Raw genomic sequence first — 20,080 nt, forward strand, 5'->3', positions numbered from 1 at the left:
CCGTAGTTCTGCCTCGCCCACATTGGACTAGTTTCCTTGCCAGAAGGTCATGGGGGACCTTGTCAAAGAAGGCCTTCCAGACATCCAGACACGCTCCATCCACGATATCATTCCCTGCATCTACCCAGCTTGTAACTCGAAAAAAGAGATCAGATGAGTCCGGCATGACTTGTTTTTGATAAATCCATGTTGACTCTTAGCGATGACCGCATTTGTTTCTAAGTGTTTGCAGACCGCTTCCTTGACCATCTTTTCCAGAATCTTGCCTGGTATCGACGTGAGGCTGACCGGACATTGGTCATTGTTTGGGTCATCCTTTTTCCCTTCTTGGAGATTGGGACCACATTGGCCCTCCTCCAATCTGCTCGAACTTCTCCCGTTCTCCAAGAAGATTGCCAAGGGTTCCGAAATGACTTCCGCTTGTTCCTTCAATACTCTTCTAGGGTGTCGTTGATCTGGCCCTGAAAGGGGACTTGGACTCATTGAGAGCGGCCTGGTATTCCTGGACGACTTGTTTCCCAATTTGGGGTTGGGTGTCCTTTAATCCCTCATCCACTCCATCTTGCTGAGGTTGAAGATGACTTTCTTGTTGTGAGAAGACCGAGGCAAAGAAGGCATTAAGGAGTTCTGCCTTTTCCCTTTCATCCCCTGTCAGCATTGCCCCATCTCGCCTCCTTGTTCTTCCTTTTTCTACTGACATAAGAAAAAAAGCCCTTTTAATTGTTTTTAATGTCCCTGGCAAGCCTGAGCTCGTTTTAATCAGAAGTAAAGACAAAAGACAAGAACGTCAGTAAAGAATGCCTTTATTTTGCTCAGCTGCTGATGGGACGGAGGCATCTCAAGGCGGGTGGGCATCCGGAGGCCTCTAAACAGAGCGAGATGGGGATGGTCTGGCTCTGGGCCTCATATGTGGCAGAAAACCCGCTCAAACAGGGTGAGGGGAGATGAAGGATCAACACAGAAACCGTTTGCAGTTTGTAAACAAAGCCAATTCCAGTGTAGAGCTGTCAGGTGGTTTCTCTTCAGCCAAACGCCGCCGGTTTGCCTCGTCACGGGTGTCCCCATTCGAGAGCTTTCATAAACTCCTCCTCGGTGAAGGAGAGCATCTTGGCAGCTTCAATGTGCATCTGGGGACAAGTGGATAGTCAACACAAAAGGTGTTGGAACTCAGAGTAGGCTTCACCTTGCTTCTAAACACCACCACACAAGAGCTGTAGTTTTATAGTTTATTATTAAAATCCAAGTCAACATAAAGAATAAGCATTGCAAAGTCCCAGAGATTAAGGTTAAATGCAGACTATAGTTCCAAAGATCTTCAGGTAAAAGCAGGAGACATAATCCTATTGGCAAAGTTCAAACCAGAGTCCCAGGTACAAGCAAGGAAACTTTTGCCCCAAAAACCACAATGCAAGAAATCCCAAGCGTACTGCTTTCCAGGCTAAGGTTATTCCATGAAGCTTTCAGGCTACTAAGCTACATTGAACTGACGCTTTCACAGTGTTTCCAGGAGGCCTTAATACCTTTCTAACATCAGAACATTAGGCTCTCAGCATCATGAAAGCATTGCGATGACCTCGCACTAAGCTAGCCTCCCGTCTGCTTGTCAGGCGCGAACTCCGCCTGACCCGGAGATCAAGGCGAGCTTTTTGGGTCAAATCCTTATCTGCACTTTGGGTATCAGCGTGGGAAGGCACCTGCTCGCTATTTCCTTCGTTAAAATTCCCTTCTGGTGAAAACAGCTGTGTTGACACTGCAATGTCTGTGAGAGCCTCGGAAGCCGGCTCAGAGATTTGAGGCACAGACAAAGAGCCAGGAAGCTGAAACCCAACAGGAATCTGAATCCCATCATCCTCATCGTCAGAAACTAGCTCAGCCAAAAAGACCCATGCTAAGGTAATACTACAACTACCATTAATGGGCTTTTATTTATTACCCGCCTTCTTTTGGCTCGAGGCGGGGCACAGCAGAGGTAAATCTATATAAATAAAAATGTCATGTTCGTTTGTGGAATTAACAGAAGTCAAAAACCACTGGGGGAATTGACACCAAATTTGGACACAAGACACCTAACAACCCAATGTATGTCCTTCATTCACAGAAAACACTGAAAAACACAGCAGAAGGGACTTAAAAAGCCCCCAAAAGCTGAATGACAAAAAGCTAAACGACAAGACAGAAAAAGGGAAGAAAGAGGGAGGGAAGGGGAAGAAAAAAAAGAAAGAGGGAGGGAAAGAAAGAAGGAAAGAGAGAAGGAAGAATAGAGAGACAGCAGAAGAGAAAGAAAAAGGGGGGAGGAAGGAAAGATAGAGAAGGATGGAAGAAGAGAAGGAAAAACGGGAAGGAGGGAAGGAGGGAGGATGTGACAGAAGGAGAGAAAGAGGGAAAGTTGGCCACAGCAACGTGTGGCAGGTACAGCTAGTCTATATAAATAAAAATATAATGTTTGTTTGTGGAATTAACAGAACTCAAAAACCACTGGGGGAATTGACACCAAATTTGGAAACAAGACACCCAACAACCCAATGTATGTCCTTCACTCAAAAAAATTGCTTTTGTCATTTGGGAGTTGTAGTTGCTGGGATTTATAGTTCACCTACCATCAAAGAGCATTCTGAACTCCACCAACGATGGAATTGAACTAAATTTGGCACACAGTTCTCCCATAAACAATAGAAAATACTGGAAGGGTTTGGTGGACAGTGTCCTTTGGTTTGGGAGTTGTAGTTCACCTACATCCAGAGAGCACTGTGGACTCAAACAATGATGGATTTGGACCAAAGTCTACAAGAATATTCAATATGCCCAAATGTGAACACTGGTGGAGTTTGGGGAAAATAGAATCTTGACATTTATAGTTCACCTACAATCTCATAACAAACAGAAAATACTGGAAGAGTTTGGTGGGCAGTGTCCTTTGGTTTTGGAGTTGTAGTTCACCTACATGTGGACTCAAACAATGATGGATCTGGACCAAACTCTACACAAATACTCAATATGCCCAAATGTGAACACTGGTGGAGTTTGGGGAAAATAGAATCTTGACATTTGGGAGTTGTAGTTTCTGGGATTTATAGTTCACCTACAATCACAGCGCTTTCTGAACCCCACCAACGAAAAAAATGGGCCAAACCTCCCACACAGAACCCCCATGTGGGCCACAGCAACGCGTGGCAGGGGATGGCTAGTACATCTGTAAAATCACAGGTCAAAACAAGTTTAAATGCAACTGTAGGAACATCCACTATAACCACGCTCTGGTTACATCCCGTCTATACTACAACGCTCTCTATGTGGGGTTGCCCTTGAAGACTGCTTGGAAGCTTCAAATGGTCCAGCGCTCGGCAGCCAGGTTATTAACAGGAGCGGCTCTCAGGGAGCACACCACCCCTCTGTTGCGCCAGCTCCACTGGCTGCCAATTTGCTACCAGGCACAATTCAAAGTGCTGGCGTTAGCCTATAAAGCCCTAAACGGTTCCAGCCCTACTTACCTCTCCAAATGCATCTCCATCTATGAACCGACTAGGACTTTAAGATTGTCCGGGGAGGCCCTGCTCTCGGTCCTGCCTGCATCACAGGCGCACTTGGTGGGGACGAGAGACAGGGCCTTCTCGGTGGTGGCCCCTCGGCTGTGGAATGCCCTACCTGCAGACATCAGACAGGCCCCCTCACTGTTGATGTTCCGGAGGAAGGTGAAGACCTGGCTCTTCGAACAAGCATTTGGCTAAACAGTGCAATTGATTATAGGAATATGGTGCAATCAAACATAGGAACATGGAACAAGGATTATGAGAATGGTTCTGATTTGGTGCTGAGACGTTATGATAATGATTGTTTATTGATATTGACTGTTATGTATAATGTGTTTTAATTGCCTATGATACTGTCTTGTGATAATTTGTACTATGTAAACCGCTTTGAGTTGCCTACGGGCTGAGAAAAGCGGTATAGAAATAAAGTAAATAAATAAGTAATAAATAAATAACATGAAGTTACCTGAGACACAAGGTAAAGCACAACGAACATTAATAAGAAATGATGGAAAATGAAAGACAGTGGGAGAGAGAGGGGGGGGGGGGCTTTGGGACCACTTGCCTTTTGTCTCTTCAGGATGTCAATTAATTTCAGCTGCTTCTTGAAAGCGGCCATCAGCTCCTCCTTCTGCTTTGCCAAGCGCTTGTTTTCAGCCTTCAGTTCCTCAAGCTTTTTCTGCTCCTGGCTGGCCAGGTCCTGAGGAGGGGAAGAGAGGAAGGTGACCATGGGGGTCCCTTGGGCAACCTTTGCGCCAAACCTTCCTGGACCCAGGCCCGCCTGCCCGCCCGCCCGCCTACCTTCTTGGCCTGCTTGATCCTGTTCAGCTCCGCCTTGCCCTTCTCGGCCTCCTCCAGGGCCCGGTTCAGGCGCACCTCCATGCTGCTCTGCCCGACCGAGGCTTGCTTCTGAGCCCGCTTCAGGCCCTCCAGCTCCTATGGCGGCAGAAGGAGAGCTGCCCTCAGAGGCCAGAAAGTGTTGCAACCCAGAGCAGGAAGTGAACTTGAAAAAGTAAGGTAAGGTTTGTTCTTGCTGAGAACAGAAGGGAGTTGCCAGTCTCAGCAAGAGAAGATAAGCAGGTGTGAAGAGGCTTTCGTTTTGACTAGTTCCTGAATTGTAGCTCGCTGTAGTAAGACGTGTCTATTGAATGTGCTTAGTAAAACTTAGTGTTGCAACCTAGAGCAGGAAACGAGACCCTAAGACAGTGTTTCTCAACCTTCCTAAGGCCGCGACCCCTTAATACAGTTCCTCATGTTGTGGTGACCTAACCATAACCATAACATCGCCATGTAAATAATGATCTGCAGGATGTATTTTCATTCACTGGAGCAAATTTGGCACAGATACCGGGTATGCCCAAATTTGAATACTGGTGGGGTTGGCGGGGAAATTGATTTTGTCATTTGGGAGTTGTAGTTGCTGGGATTTATAGTTAACATGTAAACAAAGAGCATTCTGAACCCTACCAACAATGGAATTGAACCAAAGTTGGAACAGAGAACTCAACAGAAAATACTGGAAGGGTTTGGTGGGCATTGACCTTGAGTTTGGGAGTTGTAGTTTGCCTACATCCAGAGAGCACTGTGGGTTCAAACAATGATGGATCTGGACCAAACTTGGCATGGATAGTCAATATGCCCAAATGTGAACACTGGTGGGGTTTGGGGAAAATAGACTTTGACATTTGGGAGTTGTAGATACTGGGATTTATAGTTCACCTACATTCAAAGAGCATTCTGAACTCTTACCAACAATAGAATTAGGCCAAACTTCCCACACAGACCAACAGAAAATACTGTCTGTGATGGTCTTTGGCGACCCCTCTGACACCCCTTCGTGACCCCCTCAGGGGTCCCGACCCCCAGGTTGAGACACACTTCCCTAAGATAACAATCTACCACACTTGACTGTGGGAAAAATCAATCCCTTTTTATTGATGAAAAATGGTTACAAAATAGAGGAAAATGCAAAGTCAAAAAGCCACAGTAAAAATCAGCAATCAGCAATATCCATGAATTAGATCAAAAACCAAAAGCAACACTGTAAAAACCTGGAACCTGTTACCGTACTTGGAGCACTAGAAGCCTCTTGGGATGTAGGCCACGGGAGACGGGAAACCTGCCAAGGTAATGCCTCAGTCTAAATGATGCCTGATCTAACGAGTCAACCCGGCGGGAGGCACTTAAAGCCGAGGAAACTGTTTCGTGACACGCCTCCAGGCTTTGAAGCCCTTGTTTCTTTTTCTTTCAATCTGGCTGACCTTCGCAAACTCTGCGATTCACCCCTGTTTTGCCAAATCTGTTCTCTTCTATCCTCATTAAGGATCCCAGGTGTTAGCTTCTCTGGAGAGCTATCACCGCTTGGCTCTGAAACATTCTCATCAGAATGTGTAGTTTCACTTTCCAAGCCTTCTAAGCCTGCAGGAGTTTCTTCTACACTGACCTCAGAATCAACATTTTCATTAGCATCAGGGAAAAATACATCTTCAGTAGCATCAGGAAATACAATCAGAGAATCTGATTCAGGTTCAGGTTCAGACCCAGGCTGAACCCCAACAGAAAGGGGCAACCAAACACGGTGGGGATCTGCCCCTCCTGACCTTCTCCTGCCCCAAGAGCCTCTGCTGTAGCGCCTCACTCCTCCGGGTGGCATCCTCGGCCAGGGCCTTGTGCTTCTCGGCCTGGGACTGCTGCGCCATGGCCGCCCGCTGCAGCCGCCCGCGCTCCTCCTCTGCCTCCTTCAGCCGCAGGCTCAGCTCCCGGTTCTGGTCCTCCTGCCATTCGGGAAGGACCATCATCACAGAGACCCACAAACAAAGGATATGTGTAGGCAGAAGAAATACAGTTGGCTTTCCTGTAACCTTAGTTTCCCAAGTGGTCACCTGTGAATTCGCACATCCTTGCCCATCCTCCCCGCTGTTTGTCATGCCTCGGTTTTTCTGGCTGCTTCTGCGGCGGAAGAACTGAGGTGGTGGCACCGCCCACCTGCTACTTATACTACTTGCACTGGGATTGTGGCGTAGCTGGCTGAGTGTCAGCTGCATTAAGATCACTCTGAACAAAAGGTCATGAGTTCGAAGCCAGCCCGGGTTGGAGTGGGTTTCCAACCAATTGTGTAGCCTGTTGTCAACCTTTGCAACCCGAAAGACAGTTGCATCTGTCAAGTAGGAAAATTAGGTACCACCTCATTTATGAGGCCATAAAAAAATTAAGTATCACCTAATTTATGAGGCCATAAAAGAAGACTCCAGAAAAGCATTCCAGCGGGGAAGCATGCGGGGAATGCGGAAGTTCTTCATCAGTGTTGCAGATGGACGATGAAAGCGACAGCTCCCCTGGCGGCCAGAAAAAGTTAAATAGCCTCTGTGTATTTTATTTATTTATTTATTTTGGTTTCTTCTACCCCGCCCTTCTCACCCCGGAGGGGACTCAGGGCGGCTTACAAAGGCACAATTTGTATGTCTGTATATGTTGTATGAATCCTATACGGTTCCGGCCCAGGGTATCTGTCCGAACGCATCTCCTTCTACGTCCCGCCTCGGAGTTTAAGATCTTCTGGGGAGGCCCTGCTCTCGGCCCCACCTCTATCACAAGTGAGACTGGCGGGGACGAGGAGCAGGGCCATCTCGGTGGTGGCCCCTCACCTGTAGAATTCACTCCCCGGGGAAATTAGATCATCGACATCCCTCCTTTCCTTTAGAAGGAAACTAAAAACATGGATTTGGGACCAGGCGTTTGGGAATCTGGCAGATAAATAAAGGACAACAACGACTGATAGGAATGGACAAGGTGGAACGAATTTATGGACTCTTGAGTTGGCGAACGTTGAGCATGAGATTGATTTTTTTTAATTGGTTGTGAATATAATTGATGGTTCTTAACTGTTACAATTGTTTTAATTGCTGTTATATATGTTTATCTGTATTATTGTGTAGGCATCGAATTGTGCCTTTTGTAAGCCGCCCTGAGTCCCCCCTCGGGGGTTGAGAAGGGCGGAGTAGAAATATGCAAAATAAATAAATAAAAAATAAATGTTAAAATTGGCATTGAATGTTTTCCATATATGTGACACTGTAATCCGCCCTGAGTCCCCTGCGGGGTGAGAAGGGCGGAATATAGATGCTGTAAATAAAGGGGAGAGTGGGTGGGGCCAACCGCCAAAGTTTTTCAAATCTATCTAGAAGGTTCCGAAGCTGTCTGCTCAGGCGCAGAAACTCCCAAATGTGTGTATTCACAGTTGACCACGATGGGAAAACACGCAAACGAGGAGGACAAGGAGGCAGGGACACCCGGCTGGGCCTCTTGGCAGCCCCCAGAAGAGCCCAAGCTGCTACTCTTACCTTCTTACCACATTCCTGCACCATAGCATCCAGCTCTTCCTGCATCACGCGCAGCTTTGCCTTTAGGAACCGGATCTGGGCCTCTGCAAAAGGGGCAACAAGAGGGTTTGGCACTCTTGAGCTAAGAGGCCATAAAAAGGCTAATAGAAAGGGGAAATCTGGCCACACTGGTCCCAGCTTTCTCAGGACTGGCTGCAGGGAATGATCCGGACTTCGGAAACCCCGGGACCCAACTTGAGCAGGCCTTTTGTGCTGGGAATCGCCCCCAAATCGCCTGCTAGCTCCGTTCCTCAAATGGAGCAGGAAGGCGACCCTCCGGAAATGCACTGTGATGTGCCAATGGGGCAACCTCCTGAGCCACAGGTGCTGTATATAGTCGTCAGCAAAGTGAGATAGTCAGTAATGTATATAAGAGAAAGTGCTTTTGGAAGTAGGAGAAGGTCCATGGAAGATAGGTCCAGCGACACGACAGGCTGAGAGGGGCCCCTGACCCACCCCCACCCTGCAGCCTGCTCCTAACCTGCACCAAGCTGGCTCCCCCCGCCAGGGATCAGGTCCTCGGGCCCCTCAGGCAGGCCCCCTCCTTCCTCCAGCTGCCCTTCGATCCTCCCAATGGTCTTGGCGAGAGAGAAGTCTGGCACGGCCACGTCGTCGGCTGCGAGGGGCACATGGCGAGGCCTGGGCTTGGCGCTGGAGGGACAAAGGAAAGGAGCAGAGCAGCCAGTGCAAGGCGGGGGGGGGGGCTGGCCCACGTGGAGGAAGCCACTCAGGGAGCCGAGAGAGAGAGAGAGAGAGAGAGAGAGAGAGAGAGAGAGACCACCTGGGGAGGGGTACTAGAGAGGAACCCGTGGCCCTCGGACAATGACGATGGGCTGCCGCCGACTTTACTCAACTCACTGCGGCCGTGACATCCTTACACGAAAATACCACTTGCACATAAAATAAACAAATATAGAATGTCTATATAACTGCTTGCTGAATTCTATTATTGTTTATGTACAAGTGGTATTTTTGTTGTATGTACCGTATATACTCGAATATAAGCCGACTCGAAGATAAGCCGAGGCACCTAATTTTACCAAAAAAAACCCTGGGAAATCTTATTGACTCGAGTATAAGCCGAGGGTGAAAAATGCAGCTGCTACTGGTCAGTTTGACAGGTGACCACCCAGTTTTCCGTCATTCCCTCCCCCCTCGTGGAGCACGAGCTTTCCTCGGCGGCGGCAGAGGAGAAGGAAGTCCCTGCGGCAGGCTTTTTCGCAGGCTTGTTCTCCTTCTTCTTGGTCCCATGCGCGGTGGCGGGGGCAACGGCGGGAGGAAGCAGAAAAGCCGCGCATAGGCGAGGGGGGAGGGGAAAGTGCTCACCGCTCCCCGTCCCCTCTTGCCGCGCACGCACCTTCTTCTTTGTCCCATGCGCAGCCACGGTGGTGGAGGCAGCAGCGGGAGGACGCAGGAAAGCTGCATATGGGGCAAGGGGGGCGGGGCAAGTGCACGCCACTCCCCTTCCTCTCTTGCCGCACGCACACCTTCTTTGGCGGCAGAGGCAGAGAAGACGTGCGAGGGAGAAGGGAAAGGTGCGCGCCTTTCTCTCTGTTGGGGTTCAGCCTGATCCTGATCTGTGTGAACCGGATTCTCTGATAGTTTTTCCAACTGAGCAAGCTGTCCCTGACAGTGTGGAATCTGTTGTTGATGCTGAGGTCAGCGGCGAGGAAAGTGAAACTCAACAGCTGGAGGAAAATGTTTTGGAAGCTAGCCGTGATATCTCTCCACCTGGGTTTTTAAATGAGGACTGAAGAGAACAGATAGTTAGAGACAGAAATGTTTTACAGTTTCTACAAAGGTCAAATCGTTTACAGGAGAGACAGGCCCAGGCTTCGAGTAGGGGAGTTAAGATGGCGACGAACGAGCAGCTTCTAAGATAAGCTCCGGAATTTGCTCCTGGAAATAGCTGTTTTTCCACAACTCCCCCAGGATTTATAACCCAAAATGACATCCAAGGGCAAGAAAAGGTCCCGGACCAGCCCCAGCAATGGAACAGGGTCCCATAAATCACCAAAAGCACGGAAACAGATGAGAATCGATGCTTACCTTCCAAACTCCCCGGATATAGCAACATCACAAACTGTGAGTAGCAGAGCACTGATAACACCTTCGATAAACTCACTGAATGTGGGTTCCCCCCTCTCTGACCAGGAGACAAGCCCAGGACAAATGCCAGAGGGTAATGGAGATAATGGTCATTTGAACTCTCCGGGGTGCAGCCCCTCCCTAGACCATGATATGCAGAAATATCGGGAGATATGTTTGCTGTCAGTGGAATCAATGATGCTGATTTTGAACAGACTAGGTCAAATTTCACAACAAATTCAAAGGCTACTTGACTTGCATTCTACACAGTGTTTTCAGGGAGTCAAGCCTGCAGAGACGCCCAGGTGCTCACATGCTGAGGATGCTCCTCTGACCACAGCTGCTGTTAATCACAGTAATAAACCAACAGTTGAAACTAAAGCATGCCTCACTCTGCAAAAAGCCCAGATAGTTCTGCAGCTCAATCAAAATGCTTTGGGCTGGAACCATAAACAACAAATTGTAAAATCACTGGCTTACTTGCTCAGAATCCAGCCCAAACTTATTGACTTAAAGGATCACCATTTTCTTCCAACACAGAATGGTGTAAAACGAATCCTCCTTACCTTCAACTCCCTTGAGATGTCAGACCGCCTAGCTCAAATGAAGGACATCTTATGGAACAGGCATGGAATAACTATCAGTAGGGTATTTAAGGATCAGACAGTCAGTCATCTCATTCCTCGAAGTACATTGGATACACGGGTACAAGAAAGAAACCCAACACAGTTAACACAGCTCCAAGTCAGGAATTGTCACCCAGCAGTTGCTTACATTGATTTGGAACTTAAATCAGACCCTAATACAGATTCTTCCACGGCTCCTCCCAAGTCAAGCCCCCCCTCTAAGACTGTTACAAAAGAAAACAACAATGACAGAGATCCATCTGTGACTCCAGTAATGACTCAAGTAACAGAAAAGCAGATCAAAGACACTCCTGCAGGTGCTGCTTTAACCATTCCACACACTATGGACTCTCCTCAACCCCAGATGGAGCTTGCCTCTCCACCGGTCATAGGTGAGGGCTTGCAGACAGCAAATGAGTTTGGCTCTCTACTCGCCAATGACCCAAATTTCATTACTCATGTGGCATTGGTCCATCCAGCCCCTTCATCAGAAGGCCAAGTTTCTTACTCACCAAACAATGACCCAAACCTGATACAGAAGGATCGTGACCAGGCCATAGATCCCTTGGGACTATGACAGCTACAGGGCCAGCACGGGGTCAGCCTATTGACTTGGAATGTGGCTGGGTGGCTCGCATCCATTAGAGACCCTTGTTTTATAGACTTTCTTTCCCACTATGATATTATTCTGATCCAGGAATCTTGGGCAGTAGGTGATCTGATAGCTAATGGATTCCACTCGTATTGTGTAGGGGCAGAGCCAGGAGCTACACATGGAAGAGCAAAAGGTGGATTAGGGATTTTAGTCTCTACCACTTTACTTGCCATAACAAGGCCCCTTCCCTCATTAAAAACAACTGCAATGGCAGTGCTAATTCAACTTAAGTATCATACCTTGATGATAATAAATGTCTATCTGCCTCCAACGAGGAAGAAAGCCCAAACTAGAGCTCTATGGTCAGAATTGGAAAATTATGCTGCAGACCTCATGGTGCAGAACCCAAATGCCTCTGTAATTATGGGAGGGGATTTCAATGCAAGAATGGGACCTGATGATGCCACACTCTTTAAATGTTACAAAGGCCTTCCTCCTGCCACTGAATATGAGGTTCCACTTCTAACTCGTCATTCCAAAGATCAAAAAACAAACTTTGCAGGGTTGTGTTTGGCTCAATCAACATCACGACTGAATCTCCACATCTTAAATGGTGCTCTGGAAGGTGATCACCCAGCAGAATTTACATATCTTTCTGGCTCTAAAATGAGCGCCATTGACTATATAGCCATCTCAAGGGACCTTCTTCCATATGCCAAAACCTTGGAAGTTAAGCCCAAGTTTGACAGTGATCATTTTCCTGTCCTGCTGCACCTAAATTCTTTCACCCAAAATACCCACACAGTGGAATGTTTCCAACCCTCCCTATCACCTCCAGGAGGAACCCATGTCAGGGCCAAATGGACTCCCTGTCTGAACCAAAGAATATCTGAGCTCCTGGCCTCTGATCGATTAATGGGGCTACAGACTGCCTTGACATCATCAGCATCCCCCAACATACTACTTGACAACTATATGAACATCACTCAAGAAATACAGAAGCACCTAAGGTTTAACAATTGTACATCAAGGAAGCAGCAACAGCAATACTCCAAGCCCTGGTTTGATAAAGATTGCGTCAATGCTAAAAATGCTCTTGTTGCCACTTATCAGGCCTTCATATCCAATACCTCACCATCAGCAGCGCAAGACCTTCTTCAACAAAAGAGGCATTACAAGCAGATGCTCGCATATAAGAAAAAGGAAGCTATGAAAAACAACTGGGCTCAGCTTATCAAAGCTGTCAAAGAGAAAGACTCAGCCACTTTCTGGCATATTACATCAAATGCCCAAAGATCTGATCAACCTATTGTGGATTCCCACATCCCTCCGGGGATTTGGGAGGCATATTTCCAGGATCTCTATATGGACACCTCTACTGGAAGGGACTGTCCCAACTTTGATACAGAGAACCTTCCACCATGGCCACCTGTATCAGCTACAGAAATTAAGAACCTGGTTGCCCAACTACGATCAGGCAAGGCTCCAGGAGAAGATCTTATCCCAGCAGAGGCCATCAAGAACAACCTGGATTTCTGGACCCCCATCCTAGCCTCACTTTTTACATGTATTGACAACCATGGCCAAATCCCCAAGGATTGGGGGCTTGCAATCATTGTTCCCATCTATAAAAAGAAAGGGAAAAAGGATGATCCTGCGAACTATCGACCAATCAGCCTCCTTAACACTATCAGCAAGCTATATGCTAGACATCTACAATGGAAACTCCAAGATTGGTTGGAACAAGAAAGCATATTAGCTGAGGAGCAAGCTGGATTCAGGGAAGGTCGATCCACCATAGATCAGTGCCTAGTGCTGCAACACCTTGTGGAAAAATATTCCTCTCAAAACATAACCTCACTGTATGCTGCTTTTATTGACTTTAAAGCAGCATTTGATTCCATCTCGCGAGTTAAGCTTTGGGAAAAACTGGAGAGTTCTACAATTGATCGCCGTCTATTATATCTAATACGCCAACTTCATGAAAAGACCACACTCAAAGTAAGATGCAACCCACAGGGCCACCTCACTGAGGCTGTTGAAACATGCCAGGGTGTCAAGCAAGGCTGCATTCTGGCCCCTTTGCTGTTCAACTTCTATATAAACTCCATAGTGGCCCAGCTTCAAAACATGGACTTCCACCCCCCAAAGCTGGCGGGAAGACACATCTCCATCCTGCTTTATGCAGATGATGCTGCTGTGCTCTCTAGAACACCCATTGGGCTCTAAAGAGCTTTGAGAGCATTAATACAACATTGCAACACAGATCAGCTCCAACTCAATTACAATAAAACCAAAATCATGGCTTTCGCTAATAGGCCCAGGACTTACTCTTGGAGCATAGATGGTCATAAAATTGAACAAGTTACATCCTTCAAATATCTAGGTGTAGTTTTCCAATCTAATGGTAGCAGAAGAGCTCATGGGGATCAAGTATCCAACACCGCGCAGGGGAGCTCAATTGCCATTCTCAAATATCTCAGGACAAGAGGGGAAGGCCACTTCACACCGGCAGCGCTCAAGCTGTTTGAAGCCAAGTCATTACCCCAACTCTTGTATGGGGCTCAGCTGGGCCCCTTCCCCAGTTTTGCCCCATTAGAGCTGGTTCAGTCCAAGTTTCTGAGATGGGCCTTGCAGGTCCCTAAATTCGTTTCTACTGCCACCCTGCGACTAGAGATGGGCTTGATGAGAGTGGAGGCCAGGGTGTGGGTGGCCATACTCAACCTCTGGCTCAGACTGTCCCGTGCACCCCTTGGCCTTGCCCCACTAACCATGGAGGATGACTTCCAATCCACATGGAAGCAGGCGGTAGCATCCAAAATCTCCTCGTTGGGATTTTCTCCAGGTCTACTATTAGCTATGGATTACAATCAAGCCAAAGCACTTATTAAACAACGTCTCACAGACACAGAGCGCCAACTAGATCTGGCCTCGGCTCCAACCTTCCTTATCGGTGAAGACAGCAGATACCTTGCCTCCCCTATGGCATATTTAACATACTTAGAGGTTCCTATTCATCGAAGGGCTTTCACCCTGGCCCGATGCCACGCTCTCCCATCAGCTGTACTCAAAGGCCGCTACCGGAAGATCCTCAATGGAGATCCTCCCTTTCCCAGGATCCTCCCTTTCCCAGAGAGACTCTGCCCCTGTGACTCGGGTCATGTGGAAACAATAGAACATGTGCTCCTTCAGTGTCCGTTCTACAGGGATACCCGTGCCAGGCTTATCTTACCCCTGATAGACACGCACCCAGGCCATTCAGGACAATTTTATACCTCCCTGCTACTTGCAGATACTAATTCAGCTACAACCTACAATGTCGCAAAGTTTTGTGCAGCAGCATACAACATCCGCCAGGGAATGACTAGTTCCAAAAGTCAACTGTGTGTCCAGTAATCGTCTTCCCTGAATCTACAATTTGGTGATGGATCTGGACATTGTATGTTTTTACCCTGTTTCCCCTTCTGCTCCCTCACCCATATTGTGTTTTTAGTAGTTGTATTTATATTTTTAATGTACCAAACATGCCAGGTTTGTAAGGAAACGTGACACTATTTCCTGTGCTGGTCAATGACCGAAATAAATGTTTTGATTGAGGCCCAGGCTTCAAAGTCAAGGGGCGTTTCAAAGAATATCTTCTTTGGTTTAAGGGGCCTCCTTCCGGGTGTCTCTTTAGATCAAGCAACGTTTGGGACTGTGGCTGTTCCTTGGCAGAATTCCTGTGTTCCATGGCCGGTAATCCCAGAGGCTTCTAGTTTTCAAGTTCATGGTTCCTGGTTCTTGTATTGTGGCTTTTGGAATTTCAGTTCTGAAGTTCAGAGATTCTACTGACTGCTGTGTTTCTATTGTGGCTTTTTGACTTTGCATTTACCTTTCTTTTGTAACCAATTTTTCATCAATAAACAAGTTTTGTTTTTTCTACAGTCCAGTGTGGTGGATTTAATCTTATGGTCTCGTTTCTTGATCTGGGATGCAACACTCTCCTCCCTTGCCCTGTGTGCGCCTTTACTGCCGCTGCCAAGGAAGATGCAGCGGCGGTAAAGGCGCACACAGGGCAAGGAAGGAGAGAAAGGTGTGCACCTTTCCCTTCTCCCTCATGCGCCTTTATCTCCTCTGCTGCCTCCACCACCGCGGCCGCGCATGGGACCAGGAAGAAGGTGAGCAAGCCTGCGGAAAAGCTTGCCGCAGGGGCTTCCTTCTCCTCTGCCGCCGCCGAGGAAGGCTTGCCTTTCCCTCCTCCTCCGTCGTTCCCTGACCCGAATATAAGCCGAAGGGAGGTTTTTCAGCCTGAAAAAAAGGCTGAAAAACCCGGCTTATATTTGAGTATATACGGTACATATTCAGGAACCCATTTATATTATTCTTATGCAAAAACCAGTCCGACAAGCACAGAGGCTGTTTGTCTTATTTAAAGCACACCTGTAAAGCATCTATGATCAAGCCTGTAGTCTCTCCATTGAGGTACCTTGGAAGTGGCCGTCTCTCCTTCCCGGCTGCAGGCGCAGAACTGGATTTCTTCTTGTTAAGGGGCTAAGGTAAATGCACAAAAGAAACCACCAATGCATTTTGATCTCTCACACTTTGTCCTCGGCTAAGAAACCCCAAGCAAGCGCTTAGAAGCCCGCAGCCAACATGAACCCAAATGCACTGAATCCATACCTGACGGGGGGGAGGAGCGGACGAACCGGGAGAAAGTAAACCTCTGGAGAGAAGAAAAAGGACACGAAAACATTGTATTGGAGTTCATTCTCTTGGCACTCACACTGCAGAAGGGGAATGGCATCATGGACAGTGAACCAAGAGAGTGGAGGAGACATGTGGGAGGCCAAAGGAAGAAAGGGCAGGGTGTCAGGAGTCAATTTCTAATAAGGAAACTGAGAAGAGGGGGGAGATGGGCAGGAAAGGTGTATACAAGGAAGTGGTGGTGGGAAAAAGTAGTGTATTTCTTTGCTGCAGAGATACAAGCAATATATTCATTTCCAAGCAAAACCGGCTTGTGAGTGATCATTTAATATTGCTATATAAAACCTACAGTCTTACACAGGGCTGAACTCGGGTACCAAATGAGACAAGGGAGCATCAGGCAAGCAGGGCTGGGTTTTTGGATAATAAAAGCACGGTCTTGATGGGGAGACTGGGAGCCAAACAAGATCCCAAGCACCTGGTGGGATTATGGGAGAAAGGGTAATTGGAGCCCCCCCCTCCCCCCCAGGAACATAGGGCAGGATATAAATGCAGTTTTATTATTATCATGAATTGGGAGCAAGCCAATCTGAGAGATCCAGAGCCCTACTCTGGGCTTGGATCAATGGAGAAGGCAATTGTGGAGGGAAAGGAAGGGGAGGAAGGGCCAAGAGCAAGAGAGTACTTTTGAGTTGGGGGGTCTCTCTTTTGTGGGCTACAGGCAGGGCCCACTCCTCCCGCCTTCAGAGATGCTGACCCGGCAGAAGCAGAGCAGCCCCAGGCACCTGGGCAAAGCAAGGAGGGAGGAAACCGGGCGTCAGGCCATAGCTGACCAATTGTGTGTAGCCTGTTGTCGACCTTTGTAACCCGAAAGACAGTTGCATCTGTCAAGTAGGAAAATAAGGTACCACCTTAAAGTGTGGGGAGGCTAAATTAACTGATTTATGAGGCCATAAAGAAGACTCCAACAAAGCATTGCAGCGGGGAAGCATGCGGGGAATGCGGAAGTGCTTCATCAGTGTCGCAGATGGACGATGAAAGCGACAGCTCCTCTGGCGGCCAGAAAAAGTTAAATAGCCTCTGTCTATGTCTGTATATGTTTGTATGTGAAAAACTGGCATTGAATGTTTGCCATATATGTGTACATATATGTGCCCTGAGTCCCCTGCGGGGTGAGAAGGGCGGAATATAAAAGCTGTAAATAATAAATAAATAAATATAAATAGCTTTGGCAGACAGAAAAAGGGGGGCGGGCTGCCGAGTACGACTGAGGTCCCCAAAAGGGGAAGGTTGGCATTGCGGATGCCCGCTGGGTGGGAGGTGGGCTTTGTCCGGGTCCTCCTCCTCCTTTCCTTCTCTTGCGGGGCTTCTTTGAGGGAGACGAGGGGGCCCTATGGAAGCAGACAGACCCTCCACCGTCCCCCCAATGGCTTTCCCTCAGCCATGGAGGACTTGCCTCTGCCGCTGGGCCTCGGCCTCTTCCTCCAAGAGCTCCAGCTGCGTGGAGAGCGGTCGGGACAGAGCCTCCTGCTGATCCCTCTGGAAAAAGAAGGAGGAGGAGGAGAAGGATGTCCGGATTAATTTAGAGAGCACTGTGAACTCAAACAATGATGGATCTGGACCAAACTTGGCATTAATCCTCAATATATATTATTATATTGCATATATATATATATATATATATATATATATATTGTGTGTGTGTGTGTGTGTGTGTGTGTGTGTGTGTGTGTGTATAGCCGTGTCAGGAGTATCCTGTTGTGAGAGAATTGGCCGTCTGCAAAGATGTTGCCCAGGGGATGCCCAGATGATTTTGATGTTTTATCATCTTTGTGGGAGGCTTCTCTCATGTCCCCGCCTGAGGAGCTGGAGCTGATAGAGGGAGCTCATCCGCCTCTCCCCGGATTCGAACCTGCGATGTATATATTATTAGTAGGGGACCCAGCTCAGATTAGGAGGGACTGTGGCACAGCTGGCTGGACCGAAAGGTCATGAGTTCGAAGCCAGCCTGGGTGGGAGTGAGCTTCCGGCCAATTTGCGTAGTTTGCTGTCGACCTTTGCGGCCCGAAAGACAGTTATGTCCGTCAAGTAGGGAAATTAGGTCCCACTTATGTGGGGAGGCTGATTTAACTCATTTAGGAGGCCATAAAAATCTCCAGCAAGCATGCGGGGAATGAGGAAGTACTTCATCGGTGTTCAGTGCAAGCCAGCCCGGGTTGGAGTGAGCTTCCGGCCAATTTGCATAGCTTGCTGTCGACCTTCGCGACCCAAAAGACAGTTGCGCCTGTCAAGTAGGGAAATTAGATCCCACTTATGTGGGGAGGCTGATTTAACTCGTGTACGAGGCCATAAAAATCTCCAGCAAGTCTGCGGGGAACGAGGAAGTACTTCATCGGTGTTCAGCGCAAGCCAGCCCGGGTTGGAGTGAGCTTCCGGCCAATTTGTGTAGCTTGCTGTTGACCTTTGCGGACTGAAAGACAGTTGCGTCCGTTGAGTAGGGAAATTAGATCCCAATTATGTGGAGAGGCTGATTTAACTCGTGTACGAGGCCATAAAAATCTCCAGCAAGCATGCGGGGAATGAGGAAGTACTTCATCGGTGTTCAGTGCAAGCCAGCCCGGGTTGGAGTGAGCTTCCGGCCAATTTGCATAGCTTGCTGTCGACCTTCGCGACCCAAAAGACAGTTGCGCCTGTCAAGTAGGGAAATTAGATCCCACTTATGTGGGGAGGCTGATTTAACTCGTGTACGAGGCCATAAAAATCTCCAGCAAGTCTGCGGGGAACGAGGAAGTACTTCATCGGTGTTCAGCGCAAGCCAGCCCGGGTTGGAGTGAGCTTCCGGCCAATTTGTGTAGCTTGCTGTTGACCTTTGCGGACTGAAAGACAGTTGCGTCCGTTGAGTAGGGAAATTAGATCCCAATTATGTGGAGAGGCTGATTTAACTCGTGTACGAGGCCATAAAAATCTCCAGCAAGCATGCGGGGAATGAGGAAGTACTTCATCGGTGTTCAGCGCAAGCCAGCCCGGGTTGGAGTGAGCTTCCGGCCAATTTGTGTAGCTTGCTGTTGACCTTTGCGGACTGAAAGACAGTTGCGTCCGTTGAGTAGGGAAATTAGATCCCAATTATGTGGAGAGGCTGATTTAACTCGTGTACGAGGCCATAAAGATCTCCAGGAAGCATGCGGGGAACGAGGAAGTACTTCATCGGTGTTCAGCGCAAGCCAGTCTGGGTTGGAGTGAGCTTCCGGCCAATTTGCATAGTTTGCTGTCGACCTTCGTGGCCTGAAAGACAGTTGCGTCCATCAAGTAGGGAAATGAGGTCCCGCTTATGTGGGGAGGCTGATTTAACTCGTTTATGAGGCCATAAAAATCTCCAGGAAGCATGCGGGGAATGAGGAAGTACTCACCATTGCTTCCTCCGCCTGGCGCACCAGCTCCGCCGCCTGGGCTTCCAGGGCCGCATTCAGGCGCCTGAAAAGGAAGAGAGAGAGACAGGGAGGGAGAGAGGGGGCCCACCAAGGACCCAATATGGCCCCATATTTGCATCTATGTGTATGTCAACACATAGACATGGCATAACAACAGTCAGAAACCAAGTAAACAAAAGACAACACACAGAACTCTCCCTCTCCTCTCTCCTCACATCACCTAGAGCAGGCCTGGGCCTACTTGGGCCTTCCCTCCAGGGGTTGGGGACTACAACTCCCACCATTCCTAACAGCCTACCGGCTGTTAGGAATGGTGGGAGTTGTAGTCCCCAACCCCTGGAGGGAGGGAAGGCCCAAGTAGGCCCAGGCCTGGTCACTACTTGGGCCTTACTTGTACTCCTCCTCCTTGGCCAGGAAGGCGCCCAGGCCCAAGCCCAGGCCCAAGCCCTTCTTGCCTCCCTTCACCGCCGCCATCTTCGCCGGAAGACACGCGCCTGCCCCGTTGCCAGGCAACGGCAGGCCCCAGGAGGAGCTCACGCTTCCGGCCACGCCCCCTCCGACAGCACTTCCGCTTCCTGTCCCAGAGGAGGAGAGGGGACCACGTGGGTGGAGGGCCTTCTCCTCCTGCCTCCCTCCCTCACTCCAGTCCTTCCTTCTCCTTTCCTTCTTTCTTTCCTCACTCCCTCCCTTCCTTTCTATCCTTCCTCCTTTATTTCTTTCCTCCCTCCATGCTTTCCTTCTTCCATCCTCTTTT

The 20,080-nt window shown here is 48.5% G+C and overlaps 1 protein-coding gene across 2 annotated transcripts; it reads right to left on the reverse strand.

The window, feature by feature from the left end:
* Positions 1 to 787: 787 nt before the first annotated feature.
* Positions 788 to 19,866, reverse strand: TEX9 (testis expressed 9). 2 transcript variants are annotated; one of them, XM_067471201.1, is made up of 11 exons: positions 19,718 to 19,862; positions 19,306 to 19,369; positions 17,355 to 17,437; positions 15,875 to 15,917; positions 15,681 to 15,745; positions 8,388 to 8,557; positions 7,868 to 7,950; positions 6,128 to 6,301; positions 4,329 to 4,463; positions 4,093 to 4,227; positions 788 to 1,127 (listed from the first exon to the last, which is right to left on the reverse strand). In XM_067471201.1, the coding sequence occupies exons 1-11, from the start codon at positions 19,798 to 19,800 to the stop codon at positions 1,050 to 1,052; spliced, it is 1,113 nt and encodes a 370-aa protein (XP_067327302.1). In that variant the 5' UTR covers positions 19,801 to 19,862; the 3' UTR covers positions 788 to 1,049. The 2 variants fall into 2 exon arrangements, with proteins under 2 accessions (XP_067327302.1, XP_067327303.1); XM_067471202.1 differs by lacking the exon at positions 788 to 1,127 and having other exon boundaries at positions 4,100 to 4,227; positions 4,329 to 4,530; positions 19,718 to 19,866.
* Positions 19,867 to 20,080: the final 214 nt, after the last annotated feature.

Source organism: Anolis sagrei, chromosome 9 (genome assembly GCF_037176765.1).
Source record: "Anolis sagrei isolate rAnoSag1 chromosome 9, rAnoSag1.mat, whole genome shotgun sequence".
NCBI classification, from domain to species: Eukaryota; Metazoa; Chordata; class Lepidosauria; order Squamata; family Dactyloidae; genus Anolis; species Anolis sagrei.

Excerpts from the sequence above, each read along its gene's own strand:
- TEX9 (XM_067471201.1), bottom strand. The coding sequence starts at position 19,800 with ATGGCGGCGGTGAAGGGAGGCAAGAAGGGCTTGGGCCTGGGCTTGGGC. Across the intron at positions 8,558-15,680 it reads GAGAGACGGCCACTTCCAAG|CGCCAAGCCCAGGCCTCGCC; the intron begins GTACCTCAATGG and ends TTGTCCCTCCAG. Across the intron at positions 4,228-4,328 it reads GGATCAAGCAGGCCAAGAAG|GACCTGGCCAGCCAGGAGCA; the intron begins GTAGGCGGGCGG and ends TCCCCTCCTCAG.